At 43.2% G+C, this 21,303-nt stretch overlaps 1 protein-coding gene across 1 annotated transcript in view; it reads right to left on the bottom strand.

Annotated features, from left to right (window-relative positions):
• CNTNAP5 (contactin associated protein family member 5) overlaps nucleotides 1–21,303 on the bottom strand; it is a 317,159-nt gene that overhangs the window by 7,930 nt on the left and 287,926 nt on the right. Inside the window, exon 22 of the mRNA XM_063309182.1 lies at nucleotides 836–1,054. Within this exon, the coding sequence (XP_063165252.1) occupies nucleotides 836–1,054 (219 nt within the window). The remainder of the gene's footprint in view (nucleotides 1–835; nucleotides 1,055–21,303) is intronic.

The following is a 21,303-nucleotide window of genomic DNA, read 5'->3' as shown; positions in this document are numbered from 1 at the left end:
CTCTTCATTTTGTGTTTAAAACTCCATTTGTGTAGCTTTACAAGTGAAAAGTACTGATTTTCTGGCATGCTTATATTAGCAAAGGAAGAACTACAAATAACACCTGAGCCACTGGTATTATTATTGTTATTTTGTGTGATTGTATGTATACATTGTTAGAAAATTATTATGGGTAATATCCAGTTTACTTTGCACACAGCACACTCCCAGTCAATCCGTATATCCAGATCAGAGCAATCGTATCCACCGCTCAGCTCAGCTCAGCTCAGCTAGCAAAAATACGGCCTGATATTTTTTAATTAAATATCTGCAGATGTCAAAAGAGTTAACTGCCAAAAATGGGACAAAGGCAGACAATAAAAAGAGAAAGAGAGAGAAAAATGAACAGCAGCAAGAGCTAAAAGGACTGATCACATAATAACAACAATCTACATTCTCAATATCTACAGTATATATCAAAAGTTGCAGCCACTGGAAACAATGCTGTGGGTAATCAACATGGCTGGTTGGTTATTCCAGCTTTAACCCTTTTATGTATATCATGGCAGTGGAACAGAAATAGAAACTAGGATACCAGGTGAGCCCTCCTCTATTTGGTACCATGAAAGAAACAAGGAGGTGGATGGGGATGATGTATTCAGCATAATTAAGATACCCTATTACATCTTATTTGCATACTACCTAGAATCTTTGGAATGAGGCAGTTTATAAATCTATAAAAATAAAGAAATAATCCATTTTTTCTATAAGCCATAGTTTCATGATCTAATGTCAAACTAAGCAACAAATAAGAAATATTACTAAACAAGTTATCTGTAAGATGTGCTGAACGTACCCGAGGAAGAGTAAACTGAAGTTGCTGTATTCACATCCATTTCAACCAGAGATCTGCAGTTTGATTCAGACAACGATCCCAGGACTGTCACTGGTGCTAGGCTGGGATGTCTTAAGGCAGCTTTCAGTGGAGCAATATGGTTGTACTGCACAGATGACATGCATCCAATGAACCCGAAGGAGTTTGCCTTGGAGATTTCCAGATCCAGATCCTGACTATCTATAAAACACAAAGCAAATGGAAGTTCCTTCACTTGTACTTCCATATGGACATTAAAGAACATTTGATATTAGTTTCTATTTAACCATGGGGATGATGTTTCCACTTATTAACCAAGGGGAAGATGTATTCAACGTAATTAAGACACCATATTGCATCTTATTTGCCTACCGCCTAGAATCTCTGGAATGAGACAGTTTATAAATCTATAAAAATAAAGAAATAACCTATTTAATTGTTTTTGATCAATTCATTTAATATAATCTCCAGTCCATTGCCTGAACTTGCTATATGCTTATTTGCCTATTTGTCTCCACCCACTCGTACGGTATGATGCAAAAGTAACTTTAATAAATTCCAACAGAAAGCTAGATTAAGGTTTAAGGCTTTGGGAACATGCTTACTCCAAATCTGTGCAATGACTTGTTTAGTAGGTTTGAGGTGCTGCAAACACAACATAGATTGAACAATAATCTGCATATATTACAAATAATATGTTAAAAACACTGATATTGACACATATGTAATAAGTAATGTGGAGGCGGGGAGCACTTCAAAGAGAACCTCAGAGTTCTGCCTCTAAAGGACTTTTATGTACATCATGGCAGTTATTAGTTTAAGTTTAGTTAATAAACCTAAACACATTATTAAGTATCATGGACTCTAGACGTTAAGTTTTCCTTGGTGCCTCTTGACTCTGAACTAAAGACATTAGAGTTACTACTCTGGCTTTTGCTCAATTTATCTGATGACTTCAGCACCGCATCTGGGGTTGTTCATGGCTATGCTCCTGCTTGAGCAATTATGTCTGTCCATGCAGTTTGAGACAAAAAGAAGAGGGGAGGGGGGAAAAAGAAAACCTACATTTCTATGAAAACTATTGGAAAAGACAATATGGTTTAGAAGTCATGCAGCAAAGCTCAAAATACATTGGACCATTTTCAAAATAAATCTACTGTTCCACAGCTTTATAAACCTTTGGCAAGATAATGCAATTATCACTCTAAAGCTACTGATCGTTCCCTTCACAATCAGGGTTCTTAATAATAAGTTTCCAGTGGGTTATATTTTACATATTCATTCAGGTTCAGCAGCTCTAAGATCATGGTGCTATAAAAGGATACCACTAACAAAGTGGGAAAGGTCCCACCTCCTAGATGTCAAGTTTGTTTTCTATTATTCCTAGTTGTGGGAGGTGAGGAGAGGGGGTTAGAGAAGCATTCATCATTTGTATCCAGTTCTTATTATTCACCCACAGACTTGCTGACTTCATTGTGCTTAGGAAAACAAGGTACATCCCTGTTGGGGACTGAAGTGCTGGAAGCCCAAAATACCCTGTCTGAGACACAAACAAAAAGTCAATGGCACCCTCAGGTCCTTAAGTATCAGTTTTATGTTGTGCTGCTTTTTAAGATAATATCCCATAATATCTAATTCTCTCTCTCTCCCCCTCCCCCTCTCCCTGCATTATAGTGCAGGATTTCTCTGAAATGCAGTAAAAATAACCAGAGAGAACTGTCCTATAGTAAAGTGTTTACTTGACCCAGAGGTCAAAAATAGCTCCTACATCAGATGGAGCATTAAGAACATGGGAAATGGCTTTTCCATTTATAGCCTATGCAATCTCTTTCCTCCTTGCTTACATCATTAGTCATGGGCATAAACCTAGTCATGTGCAGAGGACTTGTCGTGTTCAGATTTTGAGTGTGCCCAGTAGTGATTTGATTTCCTTATATGGCAGTTGGGGGGATGGCTTTAGACATGCCAGTTTGGGGAAATCATGAAAACAGAAGTCAACATTATCACACATGTGCAGTTCACTCAAGAACATCTTTATCAGATACCCTTTTATATATTGTTAGTGACCTGACAATATCTGTATTTATCTTTATTTGAAACAAACATGGTATCTACCACAACCCCTGTCTTCCTGTCTGGAAAAGGAGACCATAAAGCTAGTTTGCTTACTTTGCAGGCAACCTTTGTGTCTTACAGACAAAGAATTGCCCCCTCTATGAGCACAGAAGCTTTTGCGTAGCAAAGGCAGTTGACTATAATGGCTCTTATACAGAAAGAGTATTATGAATGTTATATAAAAAAAATTATGAGGAAAATTTTTCTCAACAATCAGATTAACATGGCTGAAATTTCTCATATATTTTGATGGAACCTCCTTGTCAGCTCAGCAATACTGGCTGCTAATGCATGCTTACAGATGGAAGTAAAAGTCTATTGCATTTGATATACACACTTTAAAATAAGCTGTGATCATGGTATCTGCCTTGCCAGCAAAGATGTCTTCTTACTCTTTAATAGCAGATAGGAAAGCTCTGACCTTAACACTAACCTAGCTATCCAGCTGACCTGAAAAGCTAGAAAACAAGTAACTTTTCTGTGTGCAAATATTTATTTTTTTTAGGAAAAAAAATATAGAAAAATAATTGCCCGCCTACCTGCCCCAGGTTAGGTATCTGCCTGTGTACCAGGCAAAAAACATAAAAACATTGGAGTTGGGAGGCTTATAAATTTAAATAAACAAATAAATAATAATAAAAAAACCTTAAAATAAAAGTATTGATGGCGAGCTGCCATTTTGTGTCCATTTATTCCACCACTAAGACTATGTGTTGGATTCCTGAGGTATGCAAGGTTAGAAGGCTGGAGGTTCCAAGCCTTCTTTTGACAGAAGCTGTCTGGGCCTTCACGTGGCATAGGGCCAGGCTGTATGTGGGACCACCTTTATCTCATTGTTTCTGCTTGACTTATCAGATCTAGCACAGAAGGTATGTTCCAGGTCCCCTCTATTAAAGAATGTCATCTTGTTGTACCCAGGAGTTGTGCCTTCTATGTGGCAGTGCCTGCCTTGTGGAACAGCATCCCCCCAGAGATCCCTATGGACCTTTGGACTACAGGCTTAGGCTTGCCCTATTGTTGATGTGATTTTTATGATTGGAAGGTGTCATTTGGCCAGGGCACCATGGGTTATTGTTTTAAATTATTGGGTTTTAATCTTCGTATGCTGCCCAGAGTCACTCTTGTGAGATGGGCGACCATCTACATTACTTAAGTAAGTAACTAAGTAAGTAAGTAAGTGTGTGTATGTGTGTGTGTGTGTATGCATGTATGTGTGTGTACGTGTGTATGTGTCAGGCTCTGCCTGCTACCCAGTAAAAACGCAGACGCTAGTGTAGGCTTAGGTTCTGGTTTTATTTGAGTAACAGTATGCGTGCCCTTTAAGAAAAGCTGAGAGTGAGTGGAGCGTGCCGGAACGGGATTTAAATAGCCCGCGCCGGTCAGCGCTCGACCCCTTCTTACTTCGGGTGTGCCCCGAGCCCCGTCGGTTCCGTTGCCGGTAGGTGAGGGGTCGTGGAGCCCCTCCTGTGCTCCGGGCATTTCCTTAATTGCTTCCCTGGCCGGTGATGGTTCATTGCCAGGCGATCAGGTTCGTAATCTCTTTGACATCTCAGGTGCGCCTCGTGGTCTGGTCTTGTCAATTACCTTCTTTGCAACATTGTATCTCTCTCTTCCGCGCCTCCGGCTAGAGTTGATACTTTGTTGCCAGCACCTGTTGGTCTCTTTTGTTAGCTAGTTGCCTTTTCCCTTAATCTGCCCGGTACCCATTTCCCTGCATTGTCATGAGAGCCGTTGCGATGTCACAAGCATCGCAACGGTGATCATGACATACTGCCCCCCTTTGAGAAGGTTAGGATGCGGGTTTGGAGGGGTAGGCGGTATGGAAGGTGCGGATCAGGTTGGGGGCCTGGACGTCACGCGCAGCGACCCACTCAGGGTGTGGAAAGTGTTTCCACTTTACGAGGTATCGGAGGGAGCCCCGCTGCTTGCGGGAGTCAAATACCTCCTTCACTTCGAAGTGTCGCTGCCCATCTATCATCACTGGTGGAGGGGGGGGGGCGTGCGTGTGTGCCACCAGGAGGGATCACTTGCCGGCTTGAGTAAGCTGCAGTGAAATACCGGGTGCAGTCTCTTTAAATTATGGGGCAGGTCCAAGTGCACCGTGACTGGGTTCACGATTTGTGTCACCTGGAATGGACCAATAAACTTGGGGGCCAGCTTCTTCAACGGTTGTGGCGATTTTATGAATCTGGTGGATAGATAGACCATGTCCCCCACCTGAAATGTTGGTTGCTGGCGCCGGTGTTTGTCCGCTTGTAATTTGTATGCCGTTTGTGCCTCTTTAAGTGCATCCTTGATGACCGGCCAGGAATCTGCAAGTTTCTCACCCCAATCACAGGCGGCCACTGTTGGGGACGGAGGCTGAGGTAGTTCAGGGATGGGGACGAACTCCCGACCCGACACTAACCCAAAGGGGTTTTTTCCCATGCTTTGGTGTATCGTGTTGTTGTATGCGACCTATGCAAACGGGAGGAGGTCCACCCAGTCATCTTGGTGATAGTTTATGTAGGAGCGGAGGAATTGCTCCAGTGTGGCATTAAGGATCTCTGTGGATCCGTCCGTCTGGGGATGCCAGGAGGTTGACAGGGCTTGCTGGGTACCTATCAGTTTCAAAAAAGCCCGCCAAAACCTCGAGGTAAATTGTGTGCCCCTATCGGTCACCAAGCGGGAGGGGCATCTGTGTAGGCGGTACACGTGGACTAGGAACAGTTTCGCCAGCTGTTGTGCTGATGGGATCGAGGCGCAGGGGATAAAATGCGCTTGTTTTGAAAAGTAGTCTTTTACCACCCAAATGACCGTTTTCTTTTGGCTGGGTGGTAAGTCGACTATGAAGTCCATTGAAATTTCATCCCAAGGGTGGGAGGGTTCAGCCATGGGTGCAGCAGCCCCTGGGGTTTGCCAGCCGGTCGCTTGGCCATAGCGCACACTGGGCAGGACGCCACATATGTCTTGACATCCTTCCTCAGCGAGGGCCACCAAAACTGTCTCCGAGTCAGGTGTAGGGTTTTCAAGAACCCGAAGTGACCAGCCTGTTTGCTGTCATGCGATCTGTTGAGGATCGCCTGCCCTTGTGAGTCGGGTACATATAACCTTCCCTCCGCCCATGCGAGGTCCTGGTCCATAGTGACCTTGTTGGGGTTGGCGAGGAGCCAGGGGTCAGATTTTAATGCCATTGTAAAATCTGCCCATAGCCCACCTGGCATTTGAGGTTGCCTGCGTCTAGGGGCGGGTTGCATCGTAGTTGTTTGCGAGGGGGGGCAGGCTGTCTCTGAGCGTGACCCCGGGTGACCGCCGCCATACCCAGCTGGGAATCGGAAAGCACCATCCCTATGATGTCGGAGATAGGCTCCGCATCCTGAGGCAGTCGGGAGAGTGCGTCTGCCCAGAAATTCTTTTTGCCTGGTATGAACTTCAGCTGGAAGTTGAACCAGCTGAAGAACTGAGCCCAGCGTATTTGCTTGGGACTGAGGCGCCGGGACGTACAGAGCGCCTCGAGGTTGCGGTGGTCTGTCCAGACCTCAAACGGGCAAGTCGTCCCTTCCAAAAGGTGACGTCAAGCCTCCAGCGCTGCTTTAACCGCAAATGCTTCCTTTTCCCACACGTGCCGGCGCCTCTCTGTCTCCGAGAATTTCCTCGAGAGATAGGCGCATGGCTTCAGGATTCCAGCGGAATCCTTTTGCAGCAGGATGGTGCCTATTGAGAAGTCAGAGGCATCCACCTGCACCACAAAAGGCCGTTCGGGGTCCGGGTGAGCTAGAATTGGCTCCGCTGTGTACAGTCCTTTTAGCCTGTCAAACACGGTTTGACAGGCAGGAGTCCAATTAAGTACGGCCCCCGGGTTTTTTTACCTTGCGCGTCTCCCCGACGCCTTTGGTCTTGAGCAAATTGGTTAAGGGTAGGGCGATTTCCGTGAACCCCCTCGCAAAGGACCTATAGAAATTCGCGGACCTGAGGAAGCTTTGAAGCTGGCGCCTGGTGCATGGGCGTTCCCAGCTCAAGACTGCCTGAACCTTCACGGGGTCCGTCTCTACGCCTTTGTCAGAGATTCTGTACCCTAGGTAGTCCAAGCACGACTTGTGGAATTCGCACTTGGACAGCTTAGCGTAGAGGTTGGCTTTCCGGAGCTTAGCGAGGATTTGCCTCACTAACCTCTCCTGTTCCCTCTGCATCCTCGTGTAGATGAGGACATCATCCAGATAAATCAGTATGCCCTTGAATAGGTGTTCATGCAGTACCTCGTTGATGAGTTGCATGAAGACCCCTGGGGGCCCCGCAAGACCGAATGGCAGTACCTTGTATTGGAAGGAGCCCAAGGGGCAGTTGAATGCCGTTTTCCACTCGTCCCCCTCCCTGATGCGGATTCTGTAATACGCCTCACGGAGGTCGAGTTTGGAAAACACCCTTCCCTTTGACAGGTGAGCTAGCATGTCCTTTACGAGGGGTAGGGGGTATTTGTTGGATAGGGAAGCGGAATTTAATCCACGGTAATCGGTGCATAGTCTCAGGGTGCCGTCCTTCTTTTCCCGAAAGAGGATGGGTGCTCCAACCGGTGAGTTCACTGGTTCTATGAAGCCCCTGGAGAGGTTTTTGTCCAAGAATTCCCGCAGCGCTAATTCTCTCTGGGTCATGGGGTAGATCTTGGGCTTGGGTAATGGGACTTCTGGGAGCAGTTCAATTGTGCAGTCCATCTTGCGGTGGGGGGGTAATCGGTCCGCCTTCTCTTCTCCGAAGACATCTGCAAAGTCTGCATATTGCTCCGGCAGTCCTTCTGGGGGGGGGGTGTCGTGGGTATGGTCGACGACTTCTGCCCTCCCCACCGTCGGAGCAGATGGTTTGTCCAGTGTCGGTGCCTGGTAGGCCCCGTCTTTGAACTTGATGGAGTGTGTCCTCCAGTCTATGTGTGGGTTGTTGCATGCTAGCCAGGGGATCCCCAGCACTACTATGGGTTTCCCTATCTGGGTTTCCACAAAGTCTATGGATTCCTTGTGGGTGCTCATTGTCAGGGTGACCATTCTGGTCCTCTGGGTGGCTGGTCCGTCCCCCCCCCCCGCTGTAGAGCCATCTAGTTGTTGGAACACCAGCGGTTTAGGGAGGGGGGAACAGGGCAGTTTTAGTGTGGCGACAATGTCTGTGTGGATCAGATTTCTGGAGCACCCAGAATCCACCAGAGCTTTGACCGTAATGGCTCTAGGGCCATAAGAGAGTTTAATTGTCCCTGCCAGGATGGAGCAATCGTCACTCACCCTGGGATTGTTGCACCCCTTCTTCACCACCTGCCCAGCGGCACTGCTTAGAGCAGGTAGGGAGCATTTTCCACCGGCTGTTCTTGGGCGTCGATCGTGTCCCCTGCAAGGTAGGTGTCCTTGTCCTCGTCTGGGGTTGCTAACACTCCTGTCAGGTGTCTGGCGGGGTTGGATGGCTTGTGCGGCGTCTTTGGTGTGGGTCTGGGCGGGTGATCTGTTGTCCTGTTTTTGTAACAGTCCGCCGCTCGGTGGCCCCTCTTCCCACACCTGGTACACTGCCCGCAGTCAAGCCTCCATTGTTGGTCCACGTGCCAGGTCGGGTCCGACTGTGGGACTGGTCCTCTGGTGCTGGGAGGGATTTTGTCCTCTGCAGTTGCGAGCAGGAACGTGCGCTGAGCGTGCTCCACTTTTCCGGCTAGGCAAATCCACCCGTGAAGGGAGGCTGGGTCGTCCCTGTAGAGTGCCCATTGTAGCACCTCCCGGTTGAGGCCACGCTTGAACATGTCAATCAGGGTGGCCTCAGACCATTCCGTGATTTTGCCTGCGAGGACCCTGAACTCGAGGGCGTAGTCGGCCACCGTTTTTCTTCCCTGGCGCAGCAGTTGAAGTGTGCACTTGGCCCTTTCCTTCGCCAGGGGGTCCTCAAAGTAATGCTTCAGCTCGGCTAGGAAGTCCTGGAAAATGGCCAAGGCTGGGGCTCCAGACTCGTACATCTGTACGTACCAGTCCGCGGCCCTATCTTGGAGCTTGGTGGCCACTGCCGAGATTTTTGCGGCTTCTGTGCTGAAGCAATGGCCATATTGGGTCATGTAGTCCCTCGAATTTGTTAGGAAGAAGGACAGTTTCATAGGGTTCCCATCAAATTGTACGGGGAAGTCTTTGGCGAACCTCCCAATTTGCAGGACCCCTACCTGTGGGTGGTGAGGGATGGCTCCCACTGGCCTGGGGCCACGAAGCCCTGCGACAGAGTCTTGTGCTTGGCCCCTTCCACTCGGGGTTGTTGGCGGGGTGGGTATGGTGCCTCGATCCCCTCTTGCCCCCTGTGCCGCCTCAGTCTTGGAGCGCTCGCCTACGATCATTGCCAGGGACTGGAGCATATGTTCCAGGTCTCATACCTTGGCTTCCAGGGCCGTGTCCTTGTGTGGCGTGCTCCGATCTGCCAGTGTCAGGGACAGGAGCAGGTGTTCAAGGTATTGTACCCTGGCTTCCAGGGCCGTGACCCTGTCTGGCATGCCCTGGTTGTCCGACGTCGGTGCTGCCAGATGCTGTCCGGTCTGTAGTCTTGCGCCTTCCTGCTCGGGTGTTTGGGGGTAGCGGAGCCTCCAGGTGGAGTAGGGTGTTCCCGTCCAGGGTCCTGCTCCGCCGGCCCATGTGAGGAGTTGCTGGTCCCCAACTTCATCTTCCGTCGGGCTCTCCCGTCTGGGTTGGAGCTCCAGGTCTGGAACTGGGGTACAGTGTGGGCAGGGAGGGTGTCCGTGTCCCATTCCAGGTGTGCTGCCTCCAGCAGCTGTCGGGTTGCCTCTGCCTCTCACGGGCCATCCTTCACGCCTCTGGTGCGAAGTACTGGCTCCATTGCTGTTTCCGGTTCTGTTTTCACAGAAAATTTTCGTCCGGTGGAGCTTGGCGACTTTGGTTTGGTGACTCTCAGCTTTATGTCAGGCTCTGCCTGCTACCAAGTAAAAACGCAGATGCTAGTGTAGGCTTTGGTTCTGGTTTTATTTGAGTAACAGTATGCGTGCCCTTTAAGAAAAGCTGAGAGTGAGTGGAGCGCACTGGAATGGGATTAAAATAGCCCGCGCTGGTCAGCGCTCCACCCCTTCTTACTTCGGGTGCGCCCCGAGCCCCGTCAGTTCCATTGCCGGTAGGTGAGGGGTCGTGGAGCCCCTCCTGTGATCCAGGCGTTTCCTTAATTGCTTCCCTGGCCGGTGATGGTTCATTGCTGGGCGATCAGGTTCGTAATCTCTTTGACAGCTCGGGCGCGCCTCGTGGTCTGGTCTTGTCAATTACCTTCTTTGCAACATTGTATCTCTCTCTTCCGTGCCTCCGGCTAGAGTTGATACTTTGTTGCCAGCACCTGTTGCTCTCTTTTATTAGCTAGTTGCCTTTTCCCTTAATCCGCCCGGTACCCATTTCCCTGCATTGTCATGAGAGCCGTTGCGATGTCACAAGCATCGCAACGGTGATCATGACAGTATGTATGTATATGTATATGTGTGTGTGTGTGTGTGTGTATGTATGTATGTATTTATTTGTGTCTGTGTGTGTGTGTGTGTGTATATCTCCCAACTCCACCTGATTGGGGTTAGTGGCTTGATAGCTCTTGCTGCCACCACCTGTCTTTCAGATAGTGACTTCTCCTAACTCTAACACGCATACAAGATAGGACTCTCATACCCAATGTTGCCTTTCTGGTGATTAAAAGATAAAAATACAAAAAGTAAAATATTTTAACAGTGCTGTCTCTGGGCTATGTAGTGTAGAGACATGAGAGCTAGGGGTTATAGATGTTCTTTTCCCTTTAGGGAAATTTATTTATTTTAATAAATAAAACTTTATTAAAGGAAGGAACCCCCTTTTAATCTTTATTAAAATATTATTTTTTATTATATTTATTAAAATATATGCATTCAGCATTGAAAGAGATAAATTACAGTCCTGCCTGGATGATGTCCAAATCAGTCACAAAACAAAACAAAAATCCTAAAGAAAACAGAATACTCTGGACTAACCACAAGATTGCACTGGTTTGCTACACATTGATTGCTCTTTACCAGAATCTCTGGGAAGATACTAGAGAAACATCAAATTATTACAGATTAAAAAATGCCATATATACCTTCAACATGGCCTGAAATTCATATAGGCTGAGTTTACACACTATTCCTTAATTTTTTCAGGGAAATAAGAACCTGAGACAAAAGAGTTTAGGACAACACAGAAAACCAATAATTGTGTAAATTCCTGCCTGGACATTTTGCCTATTTCTACAGAAACATCCATTTTCTGAAGCAAAAGTTCTCCTGCCTCATTTATCCAGACTTCCCCCAGATTCTTGGAAACATATCAGAGGCTATGGGGAACAGTGGCAGGCCTGTGCTTTCCTCAGCCTCATTCCACAGACTTCAAACATGTTCTGCACAGGGACTGGTTATCTGTGTGTGACACTGAACATCTCTTCCTGATGGAGATATATGACAACCGTTTGGTATGCAAGGCTGGCAGGCAGGCTGTATTCACCATAACCATGGTAGTATTTTCCTCTGCAAACCTACAGATGCTTTGACCCTAACCCTAAGGGAAGCCAAAAAAGAAAGAAAAGGGGAAATATATTTCCTCCTGGCACAGTCTGAAGTAGTATAGTTCAGGAAAGATTTGTAGCATTTCTTATTTCTCTGCATTGGAATCAACTCTAAATATATTTAAACTGAAGATTAAATATGATTTGGTATTGTAGAGCAATATTAAAACCTCCAGGAATACTAATCCTATTCAGGTGTTATATTATTTGGAGCTCTTTCCATGTAAACACAGAAAAGCAGCATCTCCACTGATGTCACTCAAAGAATGACAACCTCCTGCAGACATCAATGCATTAGTGCAGATGTCTGTAAGCAGAAAAACCTCTGTGTATACAGTTGTTGGTTCCCAAATGAGCCACAATCCCGAAAATGAAATGTCCTGGCTTGTAAGGAAGCCAAAACATGTACAACTATATACAAGAAGACTTTCTTTCTACAGATATACATGCAGGATGCATTGAGGAGTATTGAGTAAAACCAACATCCTAAATTGGGCTCAGAAGTGAACTGATAACCTGAAGTTCTTTCAGAACTGATGGAATATACTCCCTCAGCATATAACTCAAAATCCACAGATCTGAAGCTTTGAAAGAACTTCAACAAAAGCTAGGTGTAAAATACATTATACAAATCCAATTTTAAGGCAATCAGCACATGGATAACCAAGGTTTCCTATCCAGAGGTAATCAAATGAACTGCAATTTATCAATTTTTTTAAGCCACCTAGACCACTTTTGGAGTATGTCATTTCAAAATGAGTTATACGCAATTTTCCTGGATGAGGGAAATGCCTTCATCTTGTTATGATTCAACTTCAGTTTACAGGCACATATTCAACCCATTTTCTAATCCAGGAGAGGTTTTAACACCTCCGCTACTTTAACTGATAAATGAGAAACCAATACTAATATTTCACTCTAAAATCTTTGCTCATAGTATCCAGCAGTTTCATAGTAGTTAAAGAACATATGGGATAAAAAGGGAATTTTGAACCACCATATAATCATGTTCTCCAACTCTCCAAGCCAGCTTAATAAGATTACTTGGATGGAAACTCTGTGGTCACTTTTAGATGTGACAGCATATGCACTTGAGGATCAAGATGAACCCCCTGACAATTATATGGTGTTCTCACCAGACACAACTGTATTCTGGTAAGACCTGAAGATTCCCTGTTTCCAAAGCAACAGTATTACTGCAGATACAGCATCATTTTGTTGAGGTGTGTTTCATGGAACAGTCTGTGTAGTCATTGGAGGGGATATCTGGTGGGCCCTGGCCCAAGGTCCCTACATCATGGCTGGAGCATCAGAACTGTTAAGGGTCAAATAACTACAGTATTAATGGAAAGAGCTCAGTATCTAGCTGCAGGTTTTTGTTTTGTTTTTTTCCTTTTCCCCAGTGTGAAATTATGGGAGTATGTACTGATCAGCAGATGAGCTGGCTAAGATATCTCTGTGTGTTCATCTTTTGGCTAGGCAGGGCAAGTTCTGACTGGCTATTGATTCTCTGTGAATGCTACAGGCTCACAACCAAGCAAACATGACAGTTTTCTGGTAACCTTTAAATAACTCAGTAGTAAAACACTTGTTTGAATATGGAAAGGGAGGTGATTCTTCAGATAATTTGTAACTGATTTATTTATTTGTTTGTCAAATTTTGCCACCGCCCATCTTACTGCAGAAGAGGGACTGATGGAGACTGGGTATCCTTCCAGCCTTGCAGTCTCAATTTTTTTTTTTTTTTATGAACTATCTATGAAAGTTTGTAATATCCATTTCCAATGTCCTACAGTTAGTTTCCAAACCATTGGTATATGATTCAGAAGACCACTAGCGTTTTCAAAAGCTGATGCATCTTTTAAAACAAAGTTTATATGTGAAATAACTTTTGTTCAAAAGGAAACTACTATGGAACACATCATATGAAACAATGTTGCTTTTTTGTGTCACATCTCTATCAATTAGCTGAGTCTGTCAATAATGAATCTTTTAATTATTTTCTATTCATAATTATCTCTCTCATCAATTTTGAATCCATGTAATAATGGTCATGGACTATGTTTGTTGAATTATCAGAATTTTAAATCTATAAGAATGTGACATATAGACACCAAAACTGAAATTCAGATACTGGACTTTCCCATTTTTCATACCATGCTTCTCTGTACTCTTGAACATTCAGTTTGGGGTAGTCTAATAATCATCTATAAATTACTATTGAAGTCATTATTTTGCAAAGAGCATGTCAAATTCTCCAGTTCCAGTGGGGTTTTAGAAACTCCTAGGGCTGCTAGCCCCTTATCTGCATCAAAAGATGTTGCTACTCTGTAGTTTTCAGCAAATTATACTTATGTTTCAATAACTATCACTCCTATTAATTGGTCTAAAATAGATAGATAGATAGATAGATAGATAGATAGATAGATAGATAGATAGATAGATAGATAGATATTGCACATTTCCACCTATGTCCTCCAACGAAGAGACTCCCTTACTTGTAGTATCCTTACAGATCCAGAAATAGTCAGCCTGGTGAAACCCTACTTCATTTTAATGGTGAAATCAGAGGAACTGGGCAATGGAAAGGCTAGTCATCTGGAATGAATGACAATATTCCCTCCAATAGAAATTAATTTTATAATAACAAGATTTACTTTCACGTTGTTGTTTCAATTTGATAACTGCAATTGCTGCCTGGCATGGTCACAAATTAGACAGAATAGAGCGGCACAGTAATTAGCAATGAATTTCTGCACTGTAGCACACTAGCCATGCAGAAAATCACCCTACGGTATACTTGTTTCGGAGCATTGCCACTAAACATAAAAATTGTGTCCTTGGGGCACTTTTGAAAATGAGTTCTTCAGTTTGAAAACACTGGCCCTATTTTCAGCATGGCTCTGTGGAAGAAAATTTCAGATTATCTGGTGTTAATTCCTCTTTTTATAAAGGTGTGTCCAGACTACACAAAGGATTATTGAAGATATCTGTGTCAGGAAGAAGCATTATCTGCACTATATTTCATGATCAATCAGTTTGGGTTCTGCTCCTTTTTTCAAGTGAAAGTTCAGGCTTCCACAGATGCTTAGTTTTCATAATTCTGGTACCCTTTGTCAGGGTCATTATGAAAGCTGTACCTTTCTTATGTAAAAGACATTCAAGTTATAACAGTTACTGGAGAGCAAGAAAACATTTGACAAATTATCTGATCAAAACTCTTAAAACAGAAGTGGAAAAATATTTTGCTGATATCCTAGCAGTGAGAGAAGAAAGGAAAGATAACAAAATTTCAAGGATGAGATATATTCAGTATACACATACATTCCTTCATTACACTGGAGAATAGATAGCACATGAACTTGTGCCACAGAAAGATCAAGGCCACTTTTGTAGGAATTATTTCATCAGAGTGTATGTCTGAATATTTACAGTGTGATCTTGAAATCTACAAATATGAACTTTATTAACCATGACCTCAGACATCTGAAGATGTGTTGGCACAACTGGATGTCCTAGTTAACACCACCAAACAACACAAAAAAGTCTGGCACAGATTATGAGAGGATACATAAACCTTTGTGCTAATTTGTACTATTTTATGCCACAAAATCTAGGTTTTCTGTTACTACCTCTTAGTGTGTATTGACATAACAAGGTTATGGCTCTTACAGTGCCACTGTTAGGAACCCCTGTGCTCTCTCAGAAATGCACAAAAATGTCATACTTGTGTTGTATTGGAATTGTGCCACAAGAGTTACCTTCTTGACCATTAATATTTTTCTTAGCCTGTCAAACTGCTCTACTTCAGATTATGTAATCAAAATCATGCTTTATGAACCCATTGTGGCTCTGGGAAGCCATAGCTTAGGATAATTCAAATGACCCCCCTACTGTTGTATGTTGGGTATTGCCCTCTCTCCCTTATGGGTTTATCAATACTACCTTGATGAGTTATATGGATTTGGACATCAGGAAAGTGATTTTCAGATATTTTCCTATGATAACCAAACTTTGGTCCATAGAACTGAGATTTGAGGCAACCACAAATGAATATATCATAACACACTAAGACAATAATAATTATTAAACTGTGGTTCATAAAGGTCCACCAGAGAATCCACTGTAGCTTCCCTGCATTCCCTGGCCAGATCCTATTTGCCATCTCAGCTCCACCTTCACCATGTTCACAGCTAATCAGTTGACCAGTCTCAAAACCCACTCTCCACCTTTGTTCCCATCACATTGTACCGTATTTTGGTACAAAATGTAGTTTTAAAGGTCTTGAGAAGGCATCTTCAAATGCTCTTATCATCATTATCTTATTTGCTGAATAAATGTAACCTCACATGCTCTTAGAAACAAAAACATTTGTTTAATTGGAATGCTGTGATAAGAGATGTTACTAGGTTTAGGATATTTAGTAATGTCCTGTAGTGGGTATGTCAGTTACATACTTACTGCAACAGCATAAACTTAGTGCTGCAGAAAACAATAAAATACTAGCCCACAATTTTGACAAAGGTTTTTGAGGAAATACCAACTTTGGGGTTAATAACTAACAGAGTGGAGCCTATACATAATCCAGAAGTAAAACCTACTGAAATAAATGAGCAAGCAAGCAAGCAAGCAAGCAAGCACAGGGTTGTAATCTTAGTATATTTGTGAGCCAATATTTTAACTATGAAGATATATGTTGGGAGAGACTACAGTGAAGAAGGCAAGTACATTTACAGAAAAAAAAATGGCTGGCTTCTATAATAGAAACAATTTCTTTTGCTCCAAGCTAAGCATAATTTTTCCTTTGGGCAAATTCAATGGTTATTTCCCCTTTTAGGCACAAGCACTCTGGCACTTATTTGCAGCAGGTGGCTGTACACATCATGATCATTTTATAAGGAAGCTTATTCTGAGTATAAATCAGATATGCCACCACAATTTTTCTTACATATGGAAGACTGTGTTTTAAAGTCTACATCAGACAATGTTACTAAGATAATTTGTTTTGTTCATATATATTTTTTTTTTGTTCACTCTCTTAAACCTTCCATTTAAGCAATGCAAAATGTTGTGTCAAAACACAACTGCTCCCATTTTGTTCATAATGAGGAATAGTGATTTTTTTTAAAAAACTGGCTTGATGGATGTAACTTAATGGAGAGCTAAAAATGCCAAACAAAGATGCTTTTGAGAGCAGACAGCTGCAGTCAATTGAGAGAGCAACAGTTCATTCTAAATATAAAGTTCCAAGAGAAAGATCTCATGAGGACGAGGGTGGAGATTTTGCAACCCTCTATTTTGGCAACTCTTCCCAAAGGGATCCTATAGATACTCCCTGAAGTATAGCATAAGGCACAGCAATTAAGTAATATTACCCTCCAAACTCTATTTTTGAAAATAATAGCAGCCTCTAGAGATGGAAGTAGAATGTTTTTCTCTCACTGTGAAATGACTTCCCCCACCCTCCAGTTACTGCACAGTGAGATCCTGGTAGAATTAGACTATGTTAAAAAAAAAAAAAAGCAACACTAATTGTTCTAAGGGATGGCCAATATCAACTGACAGTTCTTAGGATGAAGATCTATTAAAGTTTCCCAAGTTTCAGACAGATTCCACTGTTACACTATAAGTAGTCAAACAGTTTCCTAATACATCTGGAAAGATACCTTCTCGTGGACCATTTCCATGCCAAAACGCAGAACAATGGAGTGGGTAGTGAGAAGGGAGGATCTTGATTCTCCTGATCTTTCACATTCCATTGCTGGTGGTGCTACATTTTTTTTTAAGACATGCAAGTGTCTCTACACATATATAAGAAGGTATTGAGGCCCAATAATTCAAAATCTTTAAATCTCAAAATATGATGTCAGGTTTACCAACTGTGCATATATGTTTATGGTGTGTATGTATGTATATATATGTATGCATGTATACATATATGCATGTATGTATATACGCACATACAGAGAGAGATAAAGAGAAACAGACAAACTCCGGAAGAGTGCCTTGCTATAATTCAGTACAGATCTGTTGAAAACCTTAATTTCAGTCCGTTTATAAGGGACGCGGTGGCGCTGCGGGTTAAACCGCTGAGCTGTTGATCGGAAGGTCGGCGGTTCGAAACCGCGCGGCGGGGTGAGCTCCCGTTGCTCGTCCCAGCTCCTGCACACCAAGCAGTTCGAAAACATGCAAATGTGAGTAGATTAATTGGTACCGCTTCGGCGGGAAGGTAACGGCGTTCCGTGAGTCATGCTGGCCACATGACCCGGAAGTGTCCTATGGACAACGCCGGCTCTTTGGCTTTGAAACGGAGATGAGCACCGCCCCCTAGAGTCGGACACGACTGGACTTTACGTCAAGGGAAACCTTTACCTTTACCTATCTGCTCTTCATTGACCTTCTGTGAAGCTATATATTGTTGGGAAGTGAGAACCAATGTAGTTTAGCGTTGAATGAGGACTGGTGAGATCCAGATCAGTTGGTTGGTTTATTTAATATTAGATAGGAAGACCACCCAATTCCCAAAAGACTCTGGGTGGCTTACAATTCACTCAGACAAAAAACAGCCAAAAGATGTGGGGCCAGGAGAGTTAAACAACCAAACACACTCAAAACCACCACCACCACCAACAACAAAAACCTAACAAAGACTCAGCATATACCCTGACCCCAGGCTTTGGAGCAGAGCCACATTTTAATGACTTCTGGAACAACTCTAGAGTGAGAATATATGAATCTCGACTGTGTGGGGGGCATTGTTCAATTGAAGGCACCTGGAGCATGCACACTCTGTCAATCTCACTGGGTGGGCAGATAACTACGCTCTATGCCATGTACAGTTTTATAGCTGATAGCCAGTACCTTGAATTGCATCCAGAAGCCAGCTGGTAACCAGTGCATCTCATGAATCAAGGATGACACATGGTTCAACTTGATGTTGAAGTCCACATTCAGTTATGGAAGCTTAAGAGGTAATTTTGGGTCAGTACTGTCTTTCAATACAATCTACTTCCCAAGATTGAAGCCAAACAATGTTGGTTTGATTGCAAAGATTTAAGGACAGATACTGTATGTTGGTTACTAAAATCTAACATTCCCCACCTCCCTCTCCTCTCCCTAGTCTGATATTTTATGTAAACAATATAGGCTTTCCTCCTTTTGTTACACACGGTCCTTTGTACAGCTCTGAAACTGTGAAGAAGCAGACTGAAACTGAATTTTGTGAAATCCAGAATTGGAACAGAGCAGGTTGTTGTAGACTCATCTGCTCTACCCCAAGGAAATTGAAACCTTGTCCAGTTTGATGATGTCTCCAATTCATTCCATAACATAAGAGTTATGGCCTTCCAGATATTGGATTCTAGCTCCAGTCAGTCACATCCAGCTTAGTCATTAATGAGAGAGACAGGGAACTGTAGTAGGCAGCCATGGATTCTTTCACTAACAGATCATACTCTGCCATCAGCAGATGCCCTGTCTGAAGCTAGCGATCAGGAATTCCAATGCTTAGTCCATTTTTCTGCAACCTAAAGACCTTAAGAAATTTTGAAATTATAATGTTCATAATTCCCCATCAACACAGCTGATGATCATGCTATCTTGGCACAAAGAAAGATGTAAATCCATCAGCATATTTGAAAAGCACCCATGTGGGGAAGGCTGACTTATAATATTGTCCAGATAAGCATTTGAGGTTGGGGGGGGTTTGAATGTAAACTGTTCCATGAAATTAGAAATAGCTAGATAAAACCTGAAATAATGCAATAATACAAGCTTTTATCTTACCAATGTAATACAAGAATGAATAAAAAAAAGCAACATGAATGATAATGATAAATTCATATTTGGAATTGTATTTATATTTCTTTATCCATGTAATAAAAGTCTAGAGATGGGAGATCAAAATCAAGGGTGCTTACCAGACAACTTTCTTCTGGAGTTTTAATTTTAAAATCTGTTATTTTATCACAACTGTTATTTCAGAAAGTTTTTTTTTTTAATCCATTCAGCCATGTCCGATTCTTGAAGACTGCCTGGACAAGTCCCTGCAGTTTTCTTGGCAAGGCTTTTCAGAAGTGGTTTGCCATTGCCTGCTTCCTAGGGCCAAGACAGAGGGACTGGCCTAAGATCACCCAGCTGGCTTTGTGCCCAAGGCAGGACTAGAACTCATGGTCTCCCAGTTTCTAGTCTGTTGCCTTAACCACTACACCAAGCTGGCTCTCTCTCAAATCAGCGCTGACTCCTTGTGACTCCCTGGAAAAATCCCTGCAATTTTCTTGGCAAGATTTCAGAAGTGGTTTGCCATTGCCTCCTTCCTAGGGCAGAGAGAGAGTGACTGGCACAAGGTCACCCAGCTGGCTTTGTACCTAAGGTGGGACTAGAACTCACAGCCTCCCGGTTTCTAGCCTCATGCCTTAACCATGACACCAAGCTGTCTGTCTGTTGGAGAGTTTAGGTTATGTTTAAAAAGCTATTTGAAAATAATGACTAATTTCACATATTTTCTCTGAGAGAGAGAGAGGGAGAGGGGGAGGGGAGGGAGAGGGAGAGGGAGAGAGAGAGATTCATTCTCTACTTAATTTCAGAACTGGCTTGTGTGCAGTCTTTTCAATTCATTCAGTTAATCTTTCCCCTGAATATAAGATATGGGCATGCATGAGTGACTATGCACATAAAAAGCATCCCCCTTAATTTAATGGAAAACACAGTCATTTAATTTCAGCTCCTTTACTGTCCCTAAGAATTCCCAGATGAGAAATGCACACCGAGGGAAAACAGATTGCCTGGAAGCAAGGTAATTAATTTCAGGAGTAGTCTGGGCCAGTTTCATAGCCTCACTTTGATGAAGATAAGGAGATTCACATCTGGACTGTGTATCCATTGGTGCCTTTAAATTTTGAAGCACTGAACAATGTCCACCTGTTAGTATCCATTAAACGGAGCCTCCAGCTAGACTATGAAGTGCTTTTAACTAAAAGAAATAGCAGTAGATTTTGTACAGAATTGCTTGATTAAATAAAGGGAGGGGGACAAGGGGTGTGGGAATATTATCACTTGTGCACATGCAGGGGCTATTTTTTGAAGTGTATGGACAGGCATGCAAATCAAACTCAATTGCTTTGTGTGCTTTCCTGGAGCAGAGGGGTCACTTTCCTATAACTATTCTTGGATATCCACTAATCACCTATTTCAGTCTCTGGTTCAGAGGCAATTCCAGTCTAGTCTTTTTGCCATGATTTTTACTGCCAGTTAGGTGATCAATTTTGTCCAACATATACGTATCAGTTCTGAATGTTCAGGGACAAAGGGTGGAAAACCTTTTACTGTCAAATGCTGCTCTTTTAACCTAAAAAAAACCCCCAGTGTTTTAATACCTTGGATGCATGTCTTAACTGCAATTGAAAATACTTTGTTTATTTAAAACATTTATATCCCACTTTTATCTCAGACAATCTAAGGTGGCTAACACTAAAACTCTTGCCACCTCCTTTATCATTTTACACTGAAATCATAGACACATTTTCCTGGAATAAGTGTCACTGAGAGAGAGGAAATATAAGGATTTTGAGGAAGTGTTAATAGTTTCAGTTCAATCAGAGGGCATTCAGGGGTTGCATTTTCCTCATTTTTCCAAAAGGCAAGACTTTCTATATAGTCTTCCCTCATGATTCTTATCACCCCAGCCAGCATGTTTCTTTACCTATGCATACAAAGAAAGATGCTGGATGGGGATAATGAGAATTCTGGAAAGGAAGGAGAGAGAGAAGATTTATAAATTATCCCAATCAAAAGGT

Source organism: Candoia aspera, chromosome 1 (assembly GCF_035149785.1).
Source record: "Candoia aspera isolate rCanAsp1 chromosome 1, rCanAsp1.hap2, whole genome shotgun sequence".
NCBI lineage: Eukaryota > Metazoa > Chordata > Lepidosauria > Squamata > Boidae > Candoia > Candoia aspera.
Note: the sequence above shows the minus strand (reverse complement) of the source record. Positions and strands in the feature narration are given on the sequence as shown.